The sequence below is a fragment of the Lagenorhynchus albirostris genome, chromosome 16 (genome assembly GCF_949774975.1).
Source record: "Lagenorhynchus albirostris chromosome 16, mLagAlb1.1, whole genome shotgun sequence".
NCBI lineage: Eukaryota > Metazoa > Chordata > Mammalia > Artiodactyla > Delphinidae > Lagenorhynchus > Lagenorhynchus albirostris.
Window position 1 is genome coordinate 37,029,105 of NC_083110.1, and position 17,994 is coordinate 37,047,098.

General features: G+C 49.4%; 1 protein-coding gene across 1 annotated transcript; it reads right to left on the minus strand.

Annotated features, from left to right (window-relative positions):
- Positions 1-921: 921 nt before the first annotated feature.
- On the minus strand, positions 922-10,381 carry RBP3 (retinol binding protein 3). The gene is made up of 4 exons (XM_060126763.1): positions 7,334-10,381; positions 4,908-5,098; positions 2,895-3,037; positions 922-1,400 (listed from the first exon to the last, which is right to left on the minus strand). The coding sequence occupies exons 1-4, from the start codon at positions 10,379-10,381 to the stop codon at positions 922-924; spliced, it is 3,861 nt and encodes a 1,286-aa protein (XP_059982746.1).
- Between the last annotated feature and the right edge of the window lie 7,613 nt (positions 10,382-17,994).

A 17,994-nucleotide genomic window follows, 5' to 3' on the forward strand; every position in this document is an offset into this window, starting at 1 on the left:
CTGGCAGAAGCAGGAGAACAAGGTCATGGAAGGAACGTGAAGGAAAGATAGACTTGCTGTGTAGAATTGGATTGGAGGGTTTAGGGCAGGGAGGAGAGGGATCTAAGTGAAACTGAACTTGTCTCCATGTGTCTGAGGGCTGCCACTGGAGGAAAACATAGTTTTGCAGCTTCATAAGCATGTGTGTTTACTGTGTATCCACTGCCTGTGTCAGGTGCCATGTCAAGTGCTGGGCAGTAGGAGACGAGGATGCGTAGGACGGTTTCCACCCCTGAGGACTACACAGCATGGCGGGGACAGAAATGATCCCGGGGCAGAGTGGGAGAGGTACACTACTGGGGAAGGTGCAGGTGCAGGGAGGACAGAATGGGGACAGTGTAGCGGGGGAGTAGGGCTCCTGACCTCTGGGCCTGCACTGTCCCACATGGGAGCCACCAGCTGCAGCGTGGTTGCTGTGTGCTAGACACGTGACATGTGCCAATGGAGATGTACTGTAAGCGCGGGACACACACCGGATCTCAAAGACTTGGTGCAAAAGCAACTCATTCATAACAATTTTTATATTGAATATGCACTGAAATGATACTACTGTGAATATAGTGGGTTAAATGAAGTATACTATAAAATTAACTTCACCTGCTTCTCTATACTTTCCTTAAAAATGTAAAGTGACGCATGTGCCTGGCCTCCGTGGCTCACGTTATGACGTTATTGGACAGAGACGCTCTAGTTGACAGCATGAGGACCAGGGGTTGGTGATTAAGAAGCGTCGGTGGAGATAGATATGGACTTCACTTCCCAGGAGGGGGTTGACTTTGAAGGGGGTGAGCTTCCTGTCCTGAGGTGTTCCAACAGAGAGGATATTGGCCATTGGGAAGAGACCAGGTATATGAGCTCCAAGGGTACCTCTGATTCTCAAGCCTAACCAGAGGGCAGCAGGCCCCTTTGCTGCCCTTTGGGGGCCTCAGTCAGGACCTCATGCCTGGGTGCCCCTTGGACGTGTCCCGGAGGTCCCGGCCTTTTCTGGCTCTGGCTACGGTGGCCCTTGCGGCGGCCCTGCAGGCGTGGGCTCCGCCTCGCCCTTAGCAGAGTGTGCTGGAGCATCTCCTTGGCTCTGGCGAGGGCTGCCTCTGCAGGGACAGCCACGTCAGGCACCACGCCCACCCCTTCCCAGGAGCTGCCGTCTGCAGCCCCCACCGAGCGGGCAGTGGGGATGGTGATGTACAGGTCGGTGTCATCCACGTGGTAGGTTTGCGGCAGCTGGCAGCCCCCACTGGTCACTTCCCCGATGACCAGTGCCCGGCCCAGCCTCTTCAAGATGTAGGTAAATTCCTCTGCGGCGCCAGCTGTCAAACTGCTGGTCAGAATGACCATACTCTTCCTGGAGCCGTAGCGTTCACCTGCAGGATACAAGGCCCTTCAAAATAGGGAGTCAAGTCCCCACCCTGGGCACCTGCCTTCTCCATACTGCTTAGACTCCAGAGAGGAGGGCCAGGGATTTAGTTCTGTGTCCTTGTGTCCACAGGCAAGTCACCCCACCTTTCTGAGCCCCAGTTTCTGCATCTGCAAAATGGGGATAAGGATGTGTGCTGTATCCCGAGCATGCCAGTGCTTGAGAGATTTTATCACCAGTGATGGGAAGAGGCTGGACTGACTTACCCGAGAAAAGGGCTAACCTGACCGGACTCTCTTCACTTTGGACCCTCAGAAGAGCCAAGCTTGTGACTTAATGACGACAGCCCTCTAGGACAGTGATGTCCAATAGAAAAGCAACATGAGCCCGAATGCAAGCCACATACGTCATTTCAAGTTTTCTAGAAGCCACATTAAACAAGTTAAACAAAATTGATAAAATGAATTTTAATACTGTTTTATCTAACTCAATAAATCCAAAATTTGTTCCTCTCAAAATGTCATCAATAAAATTATTGAGATATTTTACATCCTTTTTTTTCATAAAAAGTCTTCAAAATCTGGTGGGCACTGAACACTTTATGCCTCTCAATCCATGTGCGGCATGTGGCTTCCATACTGGACATCGCAATTCCAAGACCCCATGATCTGCAGATCTGTTTTTAACGACTGGTCTTGAATGTCTATTTGAATTGAGAATTCATCTGGTCCTGTTTTATTTACATTTTGCAATATTATTGAATGTATATCTTGGAAGATTCCCTCCAAATGCTTGTGTGATAAGGAAGTATGCAAATGAAAATTGCAGGGTGCTTTTCTGATCGGAGGAGGCACACCCCCCATTGGTTTCCCAGCCTCCTCTTTTCAGATGGATATGCAGGTTCCTTGGTTTTGCAAGCTAGGCAAGGGAGATGGAGCAAGGCTATCCACCTGGGATGTGGCTGGAGAGCCGTGGCTCTGTAAAGCGCGGGGCCTGTACTGCTTCCTCTCCCACCGCTCTGGGCCCAGGGCAGTTAACAGAAGCCCCATCAGAGTTATGAACTTCCTTTAGGTAGGTGTGCTGGGAAACTGCTGAGAGTTCAGGCGAGATGGAAAACCACTGGAAACGCTGTGGGATTTGGCGATGGCCCGAGGACCCTTCTAGCTTTACATTTGTCTTGCAGGCTGATGGTTGCTGTGGCAGGAATGGCAGGCATTTTGGTTTTAGACAAACCAGTGTTTGAGTTTGGGAGCTATCACTTATTAGCTGAGTGACCTTAGACAAGCTATTTGACCTAGTTGGGACTCATTTTTCTCATCTAGAAAATAGGTATAATGGTACATGTTTTGCAGGGATTAAAGGTCTTATGTACAGAGTACATGGCATAGGACGGGGGCTTTATATTCTAGCTACAGTTACTTTTACCCGAACCCAAACTGTCTTTCCTTGATTTCCCAGAAGCTTCTAGAATGATAAAGGAAGGAAAGGCTTCTGTACCCACCTTCGAGCTGTGCGTGGGTCCAGAGCTCGCTGACAGAGTCATTGGGCCGGTTGTAGATTTTGTCCAGCAGAATAGGTGGGCCTTCGTCGAAAAAGTAGGAGCATATGGCGGAGATGGAGGAGGTGGGACCACCGATGTTGAACCTGAGGGAAGGGAAATGTTGCACACTGAGGGGCGGAGCCCACAGGGAAGCCCTCGGTGCCCCTCTGGGTGCCCTAATCCTTGCCCTGTGGAGGGTTCTAATTCCAGGCAGCCTCAATCTGGTGTCCTTTCTTCCTCCTACAGAATTCTTTGGTTGGCATTTCCCAGAGTACAAGATTCTTGAGAACCAGAGACTTTGTGGTCAAATTCATTTAGAAAATACTGCATAACTTACCCACCCCTACTGTTCACACATTAATACATTATGTGGTACATATTGTATATGTTATATTAAAGGCCCTAAGTCCTGCAGTCTGGAACTTGTTGATAAATTTCCCCAGCTTACTGACCGTGGACTGTTCCCATGCACCCATGCTGCCTGCACATTTTGAGAGCACTGTCTTCCCTAGTTTCATGCTTGATAATTTCACAAAACCCACTAGGTATCTTAGTTGAGGTGTCCTAACATGGCTCTTACTGTGGTGGAGTGTTCAGAGTTGTGGAACTGCATTGGGGGTGAGGGATCCTGTGATCATTCCAGGCTATTTGGATTTGTCCTGCTGTGTGACCTCGCTGGGCCCCTGTCTCCTTATTTGTGAAACGAGGAATCCTGGGCTGGCAATGTATTAGGAGTCTGTTCCAGTTGATGGTCTAGGATGGGTTCAGGGCCCATGACTTCGGCATCTGAACCTCCAAACCTTGGCTTGGAAGGATCTTTAAGCAAAGCACCCCTATGGGCTGGGTCTCCTCTTTAGAAAAATGTGGATGACACAGTTAAGCAGAAAGGGACTTAGCATGAGGGCCATTTGGATGGTCAATAGAGCGTTTGAAGAATAAAGTCATCAGAGGTGCCACAGGAGTCCCCAAGCTCAAGTTCTGTGTATACCCAAAGCCAAGCCCTGGGAGATGGTTCATCTTCCAGGGAGGAGAGTCTGCCTCTGGGATCCGGTGCCACCTAGTGACGACTAAGAATCACAAGAGTTTTGCAAGCCAGAAGCCAGAGCTCCCTCTCAGTCAATCCAGCAGCTGGGGATGGGGGGCGGGGGGGGCGGGGCGGGGGGGAAAGTGTCCAATTCCCAGGGGAGCTGGCTCCCCCCTTCCCAGTGCCCATGGAAGGTGCCCAGGGCACGTCTGCTGATGGCCCCGGGAGTGACAAGAGGTCTGGTTACTGAAGGACATTCTTCTACCCATTACCCTCCCAAGTCCCCTTCCCCAGCTCTCGGAAGGAAACTCAACCTGTATGAGGCATACCTTCACAGAAGCAGATGAGAGGTCTAGCTGAAAGCATCCCCCCAACAATCATTTTGTAGTGTAAAGAGTTCTTTTTGCAACAATAGTGGCTAAATCGCAAATTCTCTCTGGGCCACTGGCTTTATGATTCTCATGACCAGGGTTGTCCTGGGCTGATTTCGTGAGATGTGAGACACAAGCACAGGTGGAAGCCTAGCTGTGGCAAACACGGCTGATCATCAGAGTCACCTGGATGTTAAATATACAGATCACTGGACCTCACTCCTGGGGCTCTGGATTCAGCAGGGAGGGGTCCTGGAATCAGTGTGTTCAAGGTCACCCTTCCCCTCTCTCCTCACTGAATCCTGTGACTAGGTAAGTTTGGGGACCACTGGATTAGCTCAGTGGTTCTCAGCCTTGGTCACCTGAGCTTAAAAAACCCAACAGTGGTGGGGCCCCACCTGGCTAATTAAACCAGAACCCCAGAATAGCTGGCCAGAGCCCTGAGAGCCAGGCGGGCTATTCCACTTGGGTTCTTCCCGGCGTCCCCAGGTCCTTTCATCCCTACTAGACTCATGGCTTTGACTGTCTTCCAGCAGCTGCCCCAGCTTCGCTGGGAACTGCTGAGCCCCGCCCACTGACCTCATGTCGACAATCAGGGCGTCCGTGTGTACAATCTTCTTCCAGACATGCTCCACCAGCAGCTCGGAGACCTGGGTGAGCAGCTCACAGTCCCCAAACATATCAAACCTCAAGTAGCCAATGTTGCCCTCAAGCACATTAGTGTGGAAGGAAAACTTGATCAGGTCTTCAAAGACTTCAGGGGAAGGGATCTGAAAGAGTGGGAGGTTGGCTCCGTGTCAGGAGAGGAGAGATTTGAAAGCTCAATTTTTTTTTTTTTAAGGTTCTGAGTATCTTTATTTCATTATTGACCATAGTACTTAAATGGACAGTTAGCTCCGCTAAAGAAGAAAGTCCTGGTCAAACTCTCCCATAGCCATGTTTCCCTGTTCTTTTGCCAAACCGTGCCCAGCATCCACCCACTGTCACTTCTGCCAGATACAGTGAAAGGTCAGATTTGAAAGTGGGTGTCACGGAGGTCCTTTATATCATGAGATATATTGAGCCCACGGGAAGGGAGCTAACATTTCCTAAGGAGGTTGTAGGTGCCAGGGCCTTTCCTAATGGTATCCAGGAGGTTACATGGGTAGTGGGATATGAACCCCAATGAGTGGTCAGCAGCCTCCTTACAGGGAATGCTCATGGGTGCCAACCTCTCACCCTGGCATCAGAGCTGAAAGGCCCAGGCATGGTCTCCCCTGAGCTCCCCTGAGCTCCCCAGACACTTTTTGTCTCTGAGTTCATCGTCTAAAGACATCATCATCTGAAGACATGAACTACTGGGCCCTTGAGTCTTTACCAGGGATCTGGCCCTGTGCTGAGCATGTTGTAGCAGTTACTGTAGAGAAGACATTATTATCCCCATCTTTTTACTGAAAAAAATTGAAGCACAGAGTGATTAAGTAACTTGCCCAAGGGCACACAGCCAGTAAGTGGAAGAGCCAGAATATGAATCCACACCAGGTGACTGCAAACCAGGAACACCCCTGCTGACTAGGACACCCGGCCTCCAGGCCTTGTGCTGACCTCAGTCACAAGCCCTTTGGCCATGGGCCGCTCTCCTCTGTACCCCTCCGGGCCTCAGTTCCTCTTTTTGTAAAATGGGATAACAGTTTGGCAGTAGATGCTTTTGGTGCCCTCAGCCCTCCTCTGATTTCAGCCACAGCTTGACCCAGGCTGACAGGGCTCTGCCTCTAGCATACCCTTGTTTTTTACTCTCTACTTCAGGACCTTCTCCAAGCTGCCCCAGAATCTGAGAGCGTTCATGTCCCCAGGGGGACCTTCAGCTAACAGAGAGCGGGAGCCGCGGGGTCACGTCTGCAGAGGCATTCCTCGCACTTGTCAGGGTGCTGTTGCAGTCTTCAGAGGCAACAGGCTCCATGATGCGCCCACACTTCCTGTCCCACTTTCCCCGCTCCCTCACTGCCGCTTCAGTGACCACCTCCCACATCAACGGACCGCACCTAAGCCCCTGTCTCAGGTCCTGGCTTCGAGGGAACCAGGACAAATGCTTCCCTGCCTACTTGTTGTGACTATGCAGTTATATCATAGACGATAAACGCCATGGAGAGGTGTTGGAAAGGTGCTTTAGATCCAGCTCTTTGCTGATGGGAGTGCTTGGTGAGTCCTGCGGCGTGCTTTGGCCCTTGATCGGGAGAACTTTTCCCTCATCTACCCTGCAGCAAAACTCCTCAGCCTTGATTTACCTTTTCAGTGTTCCCCAGACCTGCAGTGCTGGCTTCAAATATCTTGACCACACAGCCTGTCCCAGAATTTCCCATTCAGTTGGCCCTTGTATCATGGTGCACGCCCACCCGGTGCAACTCCTTTGGGAGACAGTACTTGGCATTGCGGGAGGGGAGGAGAAGGCAGTCGGTGCCTAACCAAGGCAGCCTCACTGCAGGGGTTGTTCAGGCTGTGTGTGGACGCTCCTGGACCTGTCCCCAGGCTCCATGCTCTAGATCCAAGGCAACTGTGATGCCAGGACCTGTGCTGGTTCCCTGTCTCCATCCCCCTGACTCATTCACACAAACTGCAAACCCCTGAGGCAGGCAGGTGATGTGGGTACACACACCCCACATTTCCAGAACAGGAAATCACGGGGACCCATGTGACTTGTCAACCTCTTTCTCCAACACCGACAATGAGAAGCCCTACAAACCCTTGCATTCGACCCAACCAAGAGTGAAGCTCCTGCTATACTAGCACTTTTCAAACTGAGCTCCTGTGGGTACCGATGTTCTGCTGAGGTACTTAGGGACCTCGTGGGCATATGAGGGACTGGAGGACAGGGTGAGAGAGAGGAAAAGATGTGACTGGTGAAAAATTTAACATGAAAACACGTCTGGAAGCCATTGCTTTGCACCCTGCACAGAGCCCTGGATGTGCGGACAGTTGGTTGACTCTCTCCTGGGACTGTGCTGGACCAAGTCTCCCTTGTAACTCACCTGCATGGGTACAATCCCAGGAATGCGGTCCTTGGCATCCTCAGGGATATGGGCTGTCTTCAGGTGTGGGTCCCCGGACAGCACCTGCAGGTCAGCCTCCAGCATCTCGGCCAGGGCAGCTTCTGAGGTCACCCTGGCATAGCGGTTCTGCAGACGGCTCAGTTTGGATGCCATCTTGGCTCCCAGCTCGGGGGAGGCGTAGTTATCTGCCACGAGCTTCCCAGCTGTCTGCAGCACAGTGGGCACCTTGGCACGCAGGGCCACTATGTCCTGGGCTGTGGAGAGGGCCACGCTCATGGGCACGGTGATGTCTGGCTCCACCCCAGCCAGGTCCCAGGCCTCACCGGTGCTGGCGCTCAGGGCCATCTGCGTGGGCATGGAGGCATATAAGGGGCTGCTGCCCACCTGGTAGATGCCCACGGAGAGCGCCCCTCCAGCCGTGGGCTCCCCGATGATGGTGGCGCGCTGCAGGTCCTGCATGGTGTGGGCGAAAGCCTCAGCCGCCGACCCGCTGGTGTGGCTCACCAGGATGTAGAGGTCCTTGTGGGAGCCGTAGCGCTGGCCTGCCACCTGGGGCAGGGTCCACACCTCTGTGACCCTCGACGTGGCCCTGTCAAAGACGGAGTAGAGGTGCTGGCGGGGCTCTGCCTCGAAGAAGTAGGAGCAGAGCAGCGGCACGGCCGTGGAGTAGCTGCCAGGGTTGTAGCGCAGGTCGACCACCAGCGCGGGCGTGTCTACCAGCTTCTGCCACACCAGCTGTACCAGCTGCGGCCCGATGGCTTTCACCGTCTCCAGCTCAGCCATGGCGTCGAAACGCAGGTAGCCCAGCCGGCCCGGCAGCACCTCTGTCTTGAACAGGGCCTCGATGAGGTAGGAGAGCTCCTCTGGGGAGGGGACGATGGGAGGTGGTAGGGGCACTTCCTCAGCCACCATCTCGCCAGGGCTGTGGAACACCAGCAGACGGTGGTCTCCAGACATCTCCTGAAGGTCTGCCGTGAGCTGGGAGGCCAGCGACTCCAGGTCCACTGCTGTGCGGTAGGCCCCCTGGGCCAGCTTGGCTTGCAACACGGCGCCTGTCTGCCCCACGACCTCTGGCCGAGCATAGTGGGCCTCTAGCAGGTGCCCCGTGCCCTCCACCAGCTCCCCCAGGCTTCGGTGGAACTCCAGCACCTCCTGGGCTCTGTCCAGGGCTTCCTCAGCCAGTACGATGGCATCGGGGACCACGCCGCCCCCCAGCCAGCACTCGCCATGGTTGTCGATGAAGGTGAGCACGGGCACTGTGAGCGCCAGGCCGCCCTCGGGCGTCTCCAGCAGGGGCACCGTGTGCGTGTGCAGCAGGCTGCCCGCCGTGATCTCGCCCACCAGCGTGGCCCAGCCGAGCGACTGCATGAAGAAGGCCAGCTCCTCGGCTGCGGTGGCGGTACGGTGGCTGGTGAGCAGGTACACCCCGCGCTGGGTGCCGTATGGCTGGCCCAGCAGCTTGGTCTGGCTGAAGTGCTCCTGCGTGACATTGGTGCGCCGGTCGTAGGTGGTGAAGAGACGCACGGGGCCGGCGTCGGGTCCCTGGAAATAGGAGAGCAGCAGGGGCACGGCGGAGGACGGCCCCCCAGGGTTCTGCCGCAGGTCCATGATGAGGTGCTCCGTGTCCTGCAGGGGCTCCCACACCTGGCGCAAGATGTACGGGGCCAGCACTCCCAGCACTGAGGCGTCAGCAAACCTGTCAAAGCGCAGGTAGCCCACGTTGCCCGGCAGCACGGACACCTGGAACACGGAGTCCACCAGGGCCCGCCGGGCAGCCTCGTCCTCGGGCACTTCGGAGACCATCTCCGGGGGGTCTTCAGCTTCGTCCTCGGGCCCAGAAGAGGTTTCTTTGGACCTGACCACCTGCACCAGGAGCCTGGGGTCCTCGGACACGGCCTGCAGGCCGGTGTTGAGCTTAGTGACCAGATCCTCCTCGGAGACCACCGAGGACAGGTCCATGTTGGCCAGGTGGTGCAGCAGGGCGGGCACGCGGTCCACCAGCGTGTAGTACTCCCGCAGGGCCTCCTGCAGGCGCTGGATGACCCCCGGCAGGGCGCGGCGCAGCGTGAGGATGGCCAGGGCCTTCTCCAGGGCCTGCTCGGCCGGTGTCCCCACACAAGGCAGCACCCCGCTGCCCTCCCAAGTCTGGCTGCCCTTGCCCAGGGGCCCCAGGGACCTGGACACGGGCACTGTGAGAAAGAAGTCAGACTGGCCTATCCTCAGCTTCTGGAGGTCCAAGGCCCCCCCCACAGTCCGCTCGCCCACCACGATGGCCCTGCGCATTTGTTTGAGGATATAAGCGATGTCCTCAGCCACACCCCCCGTGCGACCACTGGTGAGGACCACCACATCCTTATCGGCACCGTAGTTGTCTCCTAGGACTTCGGGGAGGGTCCAGATCTCAGTGGTCGTATTAGAGGGGCGATCGTAGATGGTATCCACATGCAGGACTGTGTTCCCCGGGTGCAGGTAGGAGATGACATAGGGGATGCCGGAAATGTGGCCCCCAGTGCAGTGGCGGAGGTCCAGCACCAAGGCAGAGGTGCCCATGAGCTTCCTCCAGACGTTGGCCGCCAGGAAGCTCCTCAGCTTGCTCATCACCTCCTGGCCCGGGATGTCGTCCACCCGCAGGTAGCCCACATTGCCTTCCAGAACCTCATGGCGGAAGCCATTCTGCAGCCCCGCAATGAGTTCCTCTAGCGTGAGGTTCATGCGTGCTGGGGCTTGCCGGGGAGCCTCGAGGGTGCTGGGCTCATAGGAGATGACCAGGCGAGGGTCGTTCAGGGAGCTCTGCACGCCAGCTGTCAGCACGTGGGCCAGCGTCTGAGGGTCTGAGATGGCCAGGATCTCACGACTCTTGATGGCCTGCTCGATGGCTTCCTGCATCCCCATCAGGTTCTCTGGGAAGCAGTAGTTATCCAGGAGGACCTTGGCCATGTCCAGCACCAGGCTCGGCTGGAATAGGTGTGTAGGGCCAGCCAGGCTGCAGAGCAGCATGGGCAGGAGCAGGGCCCATTTTCTTGACATGGGGATCCAGAGGGAGGGCTGGCTCCTGCACAAAAGCTCTCTCGACACCGTGCGCCAGGCAACAGCACTGCCCTGCGTGGCTGCCTTTCTCCCGCGTCCTTCTCAGCCAGCGGACAGAAGGTCTGGGGCTAAACACGGGAGTTGGGGTGCAGCTTCCAGCTCCGGTAAGCCTTTAATCCTGTCTAATTCAAGCGCATCAGCCCTGGGGACTGGGGCGAAGCGGCGGAAGTGGTTTGACTCAGAAGGTATGTGGGGTCTCATCTTGCTGCGCCACCTCTGGTAGACTAACCGTTTGAGTTCCTGCCACGTGCCACGCACTGTGTTCCATGCTTTACAGGCTGACAGTCTCCACCTTGCAAAGCAGAGTTATTAACCTGCAAGTAAATAGCATTTCCCCACTGCACTGGGCGACACACCCCTCTGGAATTAGGGAGAACTTGGGGGCCTGGTGTTGCCACACTTTACTCTGTGGCCTTAGGGAAGTGTCTTACTTATTGCGTAGATTAAGTGACAAAATATGGACAAGGCATTGACAGCATCAGGGAAGAAGGAAGCACTCAATTACTGATAAGTTCTCCGTGTCAGATAGTTGCTCTGTTTTGTAGCTGAAGAAACAGAGTTCAGTAGCTAACGGAAGCCCACCATCCTAGGTGGGGGGATGTGAGGGCAGCCAGAAGAAGCCTGTGGGGTCACCGTCACTTAGACGGCGCCGAGGTTGAGTCTGAGGCTCCATCTACTTCACGGCTTGAAGTTTATTCCCCTGTCTTGCTAATGCATCCAGGGAACCGAAGTGGTTCCCCCCGACAGCTTTCAGATGATAGGAGAGAAATGTCTGAACTGCATTGTGGGGCATGATTAACGGGATTGGTGATTCCAGGGCAGATGAAGTTAGCGCTGAGATCTAACAAGCATCCATTATCCTGGCTAAAGAAGACCCTCGCTGGTTGAGGGCTCGGCCCCTGGCCCACTGCTTGCAAGGAGAACTGAGTTGGAGGACTTAGGTGTCTGTGGTCCAGACCCCACAGGTTTCCAGATCACCAGTCCCCAGAGAACTGCTGGACGCCTGCTCCTTCACATAGAAGTGACGTGGGTCCAGCTGGTGACCGATTTGGCACAGATTTCCAAGAATACCTACCACGGAGCCTAGACCCTAGAACCCCTGCTTTGTCTCCCCATCCCTCTGGGAGTGGGCATTGCCCTCACTTAACAGATGAGACAGCTATGACTCAGAGTGTGGTCACATAGCCAGGGACGAGCGCTGGGAGAGCCGCCTGGCTGCACTCTTTTCCCTTCGCCCCGTTACCGCCAGTGCATGCTCCTGGGACCGGGTGGCCACAGGCAGGCGCGCACGTGTGCCTCAGCCGGCAGCCGGAGGAGGTGGTCTTGGGGCCGGGGGACCTTCTCAGCACGCTAGACAGCCACAATCCGCTCTCTGGAAATCATTATCTGAGGATGTTTACCAAGTGGTTGATGAAGGCCAAAGAGGTCAATTAGCTAAAACAAACATATTCTTAGCTCATTAGGATTTGTTTAATGCCCAAGTGACATATGGTCACATCACTCCACCGTTTGCAGCCAATCAAGTGAGACTGATTTATTATAATAATAAGGCCTCCTTAGTCCCCACTGGGAAGGCTGAGCCCTCTGCTCCACCGCCGCTCGGGGAATCACAACTCGGGACATGCCAGTCTCATCCTCTGAGGGCACTTTTCCATCATCGCTTGAGCCCAGGCAAAGCCTCTGGACCAGGAAAGGTGCAGATGAAGATGAGCAGGAATAAGTATCTCTCTGGGGAAAGTGTTTCCCCTGGACTCATTAAAATGCAGCCTCAGGATGCGATGCCTGGAGCTGGTGTGGGGCTTTGATTTCTGTGGATGGCCCAGAGCCTCAGGGAGGACGTAGAAGCAGGCCTGGGGTCTGTTGCAAGTCCCCGAGGTGCCCAGGTTAGTGCCTGCAAGGGGAGATGATGTGTCCTCCTGTGGGTGTGGCCTGAGGCCAGTGGGAGGAGATTCTGTCCCCAGAGTTCCCCAAGCTCTCCAGGAGGAAGGGGTGTCCTGGCCCCCAGATGAGGGGGGCATAAGCAGGTGGCAGCTGTCTAAGGTGAGCACGTTCTGGGCAAGTCCCATTGCGGGAGCCAGGAGGAGCCTCCACGCAGCCTTGGCCAGCTGTCGGCCCGGGGCTACAGAGAGTCCCATTGTGATCTTGGGGGTTGAGTTTGGAGTTGGGATGCAGTCAAAGCCCCTGCCTCCCCCTCACTTGTACAAGCAGCCATGTGGGCAGAGGTGTTAAGAGCACGGGCTCAGGAGCCGTCCCCAAACCCTACTGCTTTCTAAAGTACAGACCCAGATTAAGTGACATGAGTGCTCCGTGCCTTGGCTTCCTCAAAAGGGAAGCAGGATAAGGAGAAGAGCCTCACAGTATTGTTGTGACAGTGTCAGTAGGTATGATGAAGAAGCCGAGGTCACAGTAGCAGCTGACGAGTGGCAGACAGCCTGTGATCAGAGCTCCCCGGTGGGGTTGGGGAGAGATAACCCAAGAGGCAGGGGTTGTCTTAGGGACCCTGGGGGTACCAAGTGCTTCTGAAGACCCAAACCTTCCATGGGCTTCTGTGTATCTGGAGAGTCTGTACACCTGAGAAAGGTCCTGACACAGTGTTCACTCCAGAGCACACTCCAGGGAGATTAAAAGGGGGACAGTGGCACAGATGGTGTGCTACTGGGAGTCAAATGGAGCACACCTGGAGCCTGGGCAATCCCAGAAAAAGCTAATCTCCTGCTACATTACGGATTCCCTTTTTGCAGTGGTCAGAGGCCTTGTCTGTCTGGTTATTTATCCATTCATCTTCCTATCTATCTATCTACATACCTACCTATCTATTGTTTTATGTTAGTTTTCCCCTCAGTGTTCATTATGGTCATTTTCAAGTGGCACAGCAAATATCCATGACCTATTCACCTCGATTCTACCATTGACATTTTATTACCCTTCCTTTCTCTCACCTCTGTCTCTCTGGTCCCCTCTCTAACCCTCAAGCCAACATATTTTGGGGATGTATTTCAAAGCAAGTTGAATCTTGACTTTATTTTAATCCTTTTTCTTTTTACTTTTCTAAAAATAAAAAGAAAACATACTCATATTTGCAAGTTAAATAATTCATAAACGTATGAACAATCTTCTCCCAAAGCCTTTCTCATCCAGCCAATAATAACAGTTTAATGTGTAGCTGTCCTCACTTCACTTTTCTCTGTGTTCATATGTGGAAGCACATATGTAGGAGATCTATCTGTCCATCCATCCATGGATCTGCCCATCTATGATGCTCATCTCTCCGTCCATCTATCTAGTGTCACCTCATAATAGCACACAGGATAATTTGCATTTTGTTTTACTCACTTAAGCATACAGCAGAAACAACCTTCCAAGTTGAAGCATAAAGTTTGTTCTTTTAATGGCTGCATAATTGTCCTTGACAATTTACTGATCTGTTTCCCTAGCAAAAGATATTTTAAGTTGTTTCTGTTTTTGCTTCTATAAACAATACTGTGATAAGTGTTCTCAAATACATGTTCTTAGGACTAGTACTTCTTGCTTCTGTAGAAAAATTTCCAAACCTGGGCTTGCTGAATCAAATTGTTGGACACTTGTTTATTTATTTTTTGTTATATTTTTAGTAACTTTACAATTATATAATAAATGTCTATTTTTTCTTTTTATATTTTTACAACTTTATTTATGTACGATTGACATACAATAAACTGCCCATCTTTGAAATGTACAATTTGGTGAGTTTTGACATGTGTATACACCCATGAAACTATCACCACAGCAAGGTAATGTATCTTGCCCTCATCCTCAAATTTTCCTCATGCCCCTTTGTTATCCATCCCCTTGCGTCTCCATCTGCAGGCAAACACTGACAAACAGATATGCTGCTGAGTGTACCATTGGGTCACTTATTTTATTGCTGAGTAGTATTCCATTGTATAGATATACCACAATTTATTATCCACTCACATGTTGATAGAACTACAGTTTGCTTCCAGAGTGTAACTATTACAAATACAGCTGCTGTGAATATTTGCGTATAAGTTTCTGCGTGGATGTATGTTTTTATTTTCACTAGGACAAGAATGCATGTTTAACATTTTAAGAAACAATCTAAATGTTTTCCAAACTTGAAATTTCTACCAGCAACATATGAGACTTTCAATTCCCCCACATTAATGCCAACAATTTGTATGCATGGTTAGACTTTAAAATTTTGACTATTATAATGGGTATATAGTACCTTCTCATTGTGACTTTAATTGGGACTTCCTTGATGACTAATTGTGTTGAGCATCTGTTTGTATATTTATTGACCATTTGTATATATTCTGTAGTAAAATGTCTGTTTAAACCTTTTTCCCATTTGTAGGGGGTAGGGAGAGGAGGCTGTTTTTTGTCTTACTATTGATCAAGTAAGAATTATTTGTACATTTTAGATATGAGTCGTTTGCCTGATGTATGTATTGCAAATATTTTTTCGCAATCTGTGGCTTGTCTTTTCATGTCCTTAACAGTGTCTTTTGAAGATTAAAAGTTCTTGATGAATTCCAATTTATCATTTTTTTCTTTTATGATTCATATTCTTGGTGCTATATCTAAGAAATCTTTGCCTATTCCAAGGTCACCAAGCTTTTCTTTAATATTTTGTTCTAGAAGTTCCATAGTTTTAGTTTTTACATTTATAATCCATTTTGAGTTAATTTTTGTGTATGTGTATATTTATTTCATTGTACGAGGAAGGGGTCAAGATTTTCTTTTTCCATGTCAATATCCAGTTGCCAACACTAGTTGTTGAAAAAACTTTCCTGTCCCATTGAATTGCCTTGGCATTAGGTCAAAAAGTGATTAACCACATTAATTGAGTGGGTCTATTTCTCTACTCTCTGTTCTGCTGTATTCTGTCTGTTTTTTCACCAATACCACACTGGTTTGGTTACTATAGTTTATAGTATGTCTTGAAATCATGTAGTGTAATCCCTTGAACTTTGTTATTCTTCATCAAAATTATTTTGGTTATTCTAGTTCCTTTGGATTTATATGGATTTATCTAAAGCCATGTACATTTCAGATACCAATAATTGATTTTAGAATCAGACAATGGATTTGGATTGAATTGAAGCTATAGATCAGTTAGGGGACAATTGACATCTTAACAATACTGAGTCTTCCAATCTTTGAAAATGGTATAACTCCATTTATTTATGTCTTCATTGATTTATCAGTGTTGTATGGTTTCAGTATATAAATTATGTAAATATTTTGTTAGTTTTATTTTTATTGTTTTTGTTCTCAAAAGTATTTTTATTTATTAAAAGACACTGGTATTTAACTACAGAATGGGAGAAAATATTTGAAAATCATTTATCTGATAAGGGTCTAGTATCTAGAACATATAAAGAACACTTACAACTCAACAATAAAAAGGCAAATAACCTAACTTTTATTTATTTATTTGTTTTTAATATTTTTGAACATCTTTATTGGAGTATAATTGCTTTACAATGGTGTATTAGTTTCTGCTTTATAACAAAGTGAATCAGCTATACATATACATATATCCCCATATCTCTTCCCTCTTGTGTCTCCCTCCCTCCCACCCTCCCTATCCCACCCCTCTAGGTGGTCACAAAGCACCGAGCTGATCACCCTGTGCTATGCGGCTGCTTCCCACTAGCTATCTATTTTACATTTGGTAGTGTATATATGTCCATGCCACTCTCTCACTTCGTCCCAGCTTACCGTTCCCCTTCCCCGTGTCCTCAAGTCCATTCTCTAGTAAGTCTGCGTCTTTATTCCCATCCTGCCCCTAGGTTCTTCATGACCATTTTGTTTTTTGTTTTTTTTAGATTCCATATATATGTTAGCATACTGTATTTGTTTTTCTCTTTCTGACTTACTTCACTCTGTATGACAGACTCTAAGTCCATCCACCTCACTACAAATAACTCAATTTCGTTTCTTTTTATGGCTGAGTAACATTCCATTGTATACATGTGCTACATCTTCTTTATCCATTCATCTGTCAATGGACACTTAGGTTGCTTCCATGTCCTGGCTATTGTAAACAGAGCTGCAATGAACATTGTGGTACATGACTGTTTTTGAATTATGGTTTTCTCAGGGTATATGCCCAGTAGTGGGATTGCTGGGTTGTATGGTAGCTCTATTTTTAGTTTTTTAAGGAACCTCCATACTGTTCTCCATAGTGGCTGTATCAGTTTACATTCCCACCAGCAGTGCAAGAGGGTTTCCTTTGCTCCACACCCTCTCTAGCATTTATTATTTGTAGATTTTTTGATGATGGCCATTCTGACTGGTGTGAGATGATATCTCATTGTAGTTTTGATTTGCATTTCTCTGATGATTAATGATGTTGAGCATTCTTTCATGTGTTTGTTGGCAATCTGTATATCTTCTTTGGAGAAATGTCTATTTAGGTCTTCTGCCCATTTTTGGATTGGGTGGTTTGTTTTTTTGATATTGAGCTGCATGAGCTGCTTATAAATTTTGGAGATTAATCCTTTGTCAGTTGCTTCATTTGCAAATATTTTCTCCCATTCAGTATTTTGTTAGTTTTATACTTAAGTATTTCTCATTATTTTCAGGTGCTATTGTAAATGATATGTTTTTCTTACAATTTTAATATCTAGTTATTCATTGTATATTAATCTTATATCCTGCAACCTTGTTAAACTCATTTATTCATCCACTAAGTTTTTAATAGATTCCTTAGAGTTTTCTAGAGGGGTATTCATATTGTATTTCTTTCTCTCCCATCTACAGACTTCATTTCTTATCCTTGCCTTACTGCACTCCTTAGGACCTCTGGGGTCTTGATCCTGATCTTAGGGGGAAACAATTCAGTCTTTCATCATCAGTGTGATGTTAACTGTATATTTGTTTTTTGTTTTTTTTGATAGATGCTCTTTATCAGTTTAAGAAAATTCTCTTATATTCCTAGTATTTAAGAATTAAAAAGAAAATCATGAACAGGTGTTAAATATTGTAAATGCATCTTTTGAGATGATCATGTTTTTTCCTCTTTAGTTTGCTAATATGATTGATTACATTGATTGGTTTTCTAATATTTAACCAGTCTCATTTGTGGGATACATTTTTCTTGGTCATTATGTATTATCCCATTATATGTTGTTGGATTCAATTTTCTGGTGTTTTTTTGAGGATTTTTGCATGCTCATGAGGGATATCCATACGTAGTCTTTTCTTTTGGCTTTGCTTTCAAGGTAGTTCTGACCTCATAAAATGAGTTGGAAAGGATTTTTTCTCTTTCTATTCCTTAAGTTTTTCTATTTTATGGGACAGTTCATGTAGAATCGATATTATTTTAATTATTTGAAGAGCTAAGAAGTACTGCTCTAGGCAAGGAAGGGCTGGTTCTGTTTATTCCTTATTCCCACTTCCCAATAAAGCATGTTTACAGTTTTGTGCCACGAAAGGAAAACAATAAATGAAGTCCCAGAATAAAGATCATTCCAGCTGTTAATCACTCACATAAGAAGCGTTCAGAGCCCCCAGATAACATCATTTGTCTGATGCAGAAGAGA

Coding starts and splice junctions, on each gene's coding strand:
- RBP3 (XM_060126763.1), bottom strand. CDS start 10,381: ATGTCAAGAAAATGGGCCCTGCTCCTGCCCATGCTGCTCTGCAGCCTG. Junction 3,038..4,907: donor GCCCTGATTGTCGACATGAG/GTCAGTGGGCGG, acceptor CCCTTCCCTCAG/GTTCAACATCGGTGGTCCCA. Junction 1,401..2,894: donor GACCCACGCACAGCTCGAAG/GTGGGTACAGAA, acceptor TGTATCCTGCAG/GTGAACGCTACGGCTCCAGG.